Source organism: Miscanthus floridulus, chromosome 10 (genome assembly GCF_019320115.1).
Source record: "Miscanthus floridulus cultivar M001 chromosome 10, ASM1932011v1, whole genome shotgun sequence".
NCBI lineage: Eukaryota > Viridiplantae > Streptophyta > Magnoliopsida > Poales > Poaceae > Miscanthus > Miscanthus floridulus.
In genome coordinates, this window is record NC_089589.1 from 113,069,118 (window position 1) to 113,074,158 (window position 5,041).

The 5,041-nt window shown below is 45.6% G+C and overlaps 1 protein-coding gene across 1 annotated transcript; it reads left to right on the top strand.

The window, feature by feature from the left end:
• The first annotated feature begins 1,126 nt into the window (after window positions 1-1,126).
• LOC136489320 (putative disease resistance RPP13-like protein 1) lies at window positions 1,127-2,188 on the top strand. The gene has a single exon (XM_066486001.1). It carries the CDS (start codon window positions 1,127-1,129, stop codon window positions 2,186-2,188), a length of 1,062 nt encoding a protein of 353 aa, XP_066342098.1.
• The last annotated feature ends 2,853 nt before the right edge of the window (window positions 2,189-5,041 follow it).

Here is a 5,041-nt window from a genome sequence, read left to right on the forward strand (position 1 = left end):
TGTTTGCTTTACATGTTTGGTGGTGATTTTAGGACAGCGGCCAAATATTTCGAAAGAAATTTTACGGCTCCCATTCACCACCCCCCTCTGGTCGTCGTTTTCGGTCCTTCAACTAGCATTCTAGATTATTCCGTTGAGCAGGATACAAAAAAATATATATTTTAATCAGCTAAAGACTTATCATTGTTTTACAAATAAATATTGTAAATTCAATGTTTTAATACTGGAAATGGTTGCATGGATATTTGTTTGCCAACAAGTAGTCTTGAAACCATGGCAGGTACATGATGGAACTGATCACCTGAAAGATGTCAGGATGAAAATTATCACTAAGTGTGGAGGTTTACGACTTGCTATCAAAGTGATGGGAGGACTCCTAAGTACGAGGTTCCGAACCTAAGGTGATTGGGAGGCTGTTTTGAATGATCATGCATGGTCAGTAGTTGGATTGCCTAAGGAACTGGACAGCACGATCTACTTGAGCTATGAGGATTTGTCTCCCCGGCTGAAGCGGTGCTTCCTCTACTGCTCACTTTTCCCAAAAGGTACATGGATTTGGCACAATGAAGTTGTTCCGATGTGGATCAGTGAGGGATTTACCATCCACCTGACCGAAGCAGTTCATATGATGATCTTTTCCTGAGTTTATGTCTAAAGAAGAATCGTTGGTGGTCCAGGATGAGCAAGATGAAGGTGGTAGCAGCCACAACCATGTACGTCGATTGTCTATAGGATCAACCAAATCAGCAGCACAAGAATGGGATATTCTACAAAAGCAAAAATCAGTAACAACATTAATTATAAATCACAAAATTAATGTTAAGCCTAGTGACTCATTAGGGAGTTTCTACTTCTTAAGCGGTACTGACTGTGACAGATTGGTTGGCTCTCTATGTCAGCTAAGGCACCTGAGATACCTCCACTTAGAATATACAAATATATCTAGGCTACCTGCAGACATTCATAGGCTACCCTCCACAATAAGCAGCACATTGTGGTTGATAGATGTCCACAGATAGACCATTTTCCTAGCTGCATTACACAGCTTCTGCATCTAAGAACTCTTAGCATGTATGATTCCAATGACAATGTTCTAACACTTTACGGGTTCAAATTACATTTGGACATGGATGGGGATGGGTGCTGGTGCAGCTTGGAAGAGATAGGGCCTATGTTCCAGCTTAGGAAGCTTATTTTACATGGTCTAGAAAATGTGCCTGTTGGCTCGTCGGCTGGAATGTCCATGATTAGTAGAAAGGAGCACCTTGATTATTTGGAACTAAATTGGAGTAGCAGCGGATCCATGGGATTGAGGGAAGAAATCAACAAGCCGCAGCAGCAACGAGCTGTGGAGGAGGTAACTGAGAAGCCCAGCCCTCCAACCAGTATACGACATCTAAACATTGAAGGATACTTTGGTAGCCGGCTACCAAATTGGATGATATTTCCAGCTACATGGGTCTTTAACAGCCTGAGGCATTTAAGGATAGACAAACTTCACTACTGCACCCAACTCCATATTTTGGAGGCCCTGGTCATTGACGACGCACCTACCATCAAGAGTGTTGGTCCTGAGTTCCAGTCACCCTCCTCCCTGGCAGTGGGTGGAAGTATTGTTACTGCTAGATCAGTAATGGCTTTTCCTAATATGAAAACTCTTTTCCTAGCTGGCTTGTGTGAATGGGAGGAATGGGACTGGGAGGTGCAGGGCGAGGATGAGTCTGCAGATGCCGTGGCCATGCCAGCTCTCGAACTTGTCATGATTCGTAACTGCAAGCTGAGATGTCTTCCACCAGGACTCGCCAGTAGCAAGAGGCATTATCTAAGAGAACTGGAGCTGCACGAGCTGAGCAACCTGACATATATAGAGAACTTCCCTTCACTTGTGGAACTTGAAGTATTCAACTGCCCCGAGCTGAAAAGGATCAGCGATCTCTCTAAGTTGCAGGAAATCAAGATCGTATACTGCCCAAACGTGGAGGTGCTAAAAGGAGTCCGGTCACTCGACAGCATGGAGATGAAGGACGCCACCATGGAGACAATTCCGGAATATCTGACAGCAGTGACCCCAAGGTATCTCAAGTTGACTTGCAGCAAGAAGCTGTACGAGTCCTTGTCAACAGGTAGCTCATCTGAGTACGACAAGATCAGCCATATCAAGTCGCGCACAATCGACTACATTCGCTGAAGATGAAGATTAATTGCTGCACGGCCATATAAAAAATAAATCACTAGATATTCAGGTAACTAGTATTACTTTTGGTTTTGGCTCACAAGGCAGTGTGCCACTGCACCCACATCTGCTGTTACATAGTACCGCTTAGTATGTACTCTATTTTCATGTATCTTTATGCATTGATCGTGTAACTAATGTATGCAGGGAAGAGCCCCATGGTGCTAGCTTGCAGTGGCCAGTGGGAGTGAGACCCGATCGTTAGAAGCTCGTCTGCACCACACAATACTCAGCTTACCGCCAACGGGAGTGGTCAATACCCATACTGTCTACCGAGGCCTACGCACGTCATACTGCCAAATCATTGGAACCAGAAGTGAAGGTGCTGAAAAGCCTGCTGGTGCTCTTGTAATCTTGGGCATGTATATTTGTTCAAGTAATGGACCTGACGTCCTGGATTATTATGGGGGTTGTCCTCTGCCTTGCGCCTGCGCTGCACCAATATATAAGGGTCCTTTGCTTTATGACGGAGCAACACTGTTCGTCCGTCTTTCTTTTTGCCTTGTCGCTCGTTCTAACGCTATGTATAGTATGCATGGTGGCAAGTTGGTTGGTGACGAGATCCACAAGGAATATATATTTCTTCACTGCATACATATTTTTTTTTCAGTAATGGGCCTATGTATATTGTTCAAGTAATGGACCTGAGGTCCTAGTGTTGACACACAAAAATGTCCCGGCAGGGACAGCAAACCCGGCTAGGCTGGCGCCAAACAAGCACCATCACTTGCTATCCTCGCTGAGCAAAGCATAACAGTTCTGGGCAGAGGAACCAAGCAGACCCTAGCGTGGCAAGTTTTTTGGAGTCCGTGCAAGATAGGCAAGGCAAGGCTGCTGTCAGAACCAAACACACCCCACGTCACCATGGGCAGCTGCATCGGGTTGCGATCTTCAGCGTTTATGCTTGTTGAAAGGAGGTGGCTTGTGGTTGTGGGGGAAGGTCGAAAGGAGGTGAACACTTCTCGAACGCACTGAAGGAAACCGACAAGTGGGCCATCCCACCTGGCAGTCCACATAGCAGACAGCACCATGCGTCGTCCGCGCCACCGCTGATGGCACTAGGGCTAGGCCTAGCCCACCGGGCTGCTAAGTTTCCACGGACATCGGATCCAGATTGTCCAGTGTCGTTCCCCACAGCTCACACATGGGAAAGATTAACGAAAGGTGACAAGTCTAAAAGGCTAATTGCGTGGTGAACTTAAAAATAGTGTTCTAGTTCATTTTTTCGAAAAAACAGTTCTTTGCTACAGTGAATAGAGTTGCTGGAGTTTGCCGGAGCTCCAACAACGGGGCCCAAGTCTAACATGTAGAAAAATGTTTGAAGGACTAAAATGACGACTACGGGTAGATTCATAGATGGGAGCCAATAATTTTTTTTATCGGGAACTAGGCCGCCTATATCTGAATATCAACCCGAAGCACCTCAAAGCAATGTGAAAGCGACACGAGAAAACACGAAACAGAGACAAGAAGGCAAACAAGAAACCCGAGCACTAGCGGTGCACTCACTCAGGAGGAAATAATGCGCACTAGACAAATGCTTCTGTGTAACTGCACAGTGGTCAAAAGGAAAGCGATGCACCGGATGGTCCGATCAGTAAAAAATCACAAGTGCCAGACAATCCTCTAAAGCCAAGAAAAACGTGAGACTATAGTCCACACATCGGACGGTTTGCAGGTAAAGGTATTTCGCACAACGGATAGTCCCGTCAGTCGAAAAGGATAGGAGAATCACAGAAGAAAGCGTCGGACAGTCATTGCAGGAAAAATTCCATGCAGACAATCGTGGGTTGTCCCGTGTTTGCAAAAACTGGATCCCAAGCAAAATAAAATTTAGAACAAGCGCAACTTCATAAATTGATTCGATCAAATCTGAACCAATAGAACACAAATTTCAGAGGGGGCTTCACAAGTTTATGTAGCATCCATCTCAAGCGAAAGCCCCTTCCAAAGATTGAAAATTAAGTGCTAATTTCAGATCACACAGGAAACTCTAGAGAGAGGAAATTTTTGGGAAAACCCATCGACTCAAGGTGCACGTGAGGGGATGGATTCAACAAATTGATGACAAGGCTATCTCGTTACATATCCTAGCACCGATTTCCTCCAAAAATCAAAACCAAAATCGCAGCCAAAAGAGAAAAAGAAAAAATCCCTAAAAATAGCTCAGAAAAACACAGAAAAAGAAAAATATCAGATTTGGGGGAGAAGAACAAATCTTGCACGAATTTGAACTTTGGATTACTTCATGATGTGCGATCACAAACCATTTCTCAGCAGATCAATTTTTTATATAGCAAAACTGTCTATGTTTTTCATCGTTGATACAACCGACTCTGTGCCCTCTCGATTTTGCTTCACTTCAATGCAAGCTTCAAGATGCCACCATGTGTCTGTCGGTCCGCCATTCCAGGTTTTGAGGCCCAAACTGGTCAAACCTGCAGCCGATGGTTGTGAGGCCCAAACCACCAAACCATCCATCCCGGGTTTTGAGGACTAATCTGACGAACCCTTATGCACACCTCGCTAGGAGGGACTCACCGATGTCGATGCGTGCCCAACCTTCATGTCTTTGGCCCAGCAGTCCACCAAGCGCTCGCAACGCCTCGCCGTGACTTTGCCCAACCCCATCCTTGACTCCGGTCGGCGCCATCTTCATCACCCATATACTATTTCTCTTTAATGTGTCTGATGTGAGCCACCCATGGTCTGACCTTGGCCTCTTGGTCATTCGGTACAAGCCTATATGTCCGCCCTTCACCGCTTCTGATCCATCATCACGCACAGACTTCTCGCTTGACCTTCTCC

Coding starts and splice junctions, on each gene's coding strand:
- LOC136489320 (XM_066486001.1), top strand. CDS start 1,127: ATGGATGGGGATGGGTGCTGGTGCAGCTTGGAAGAGATAGGGCCTATG.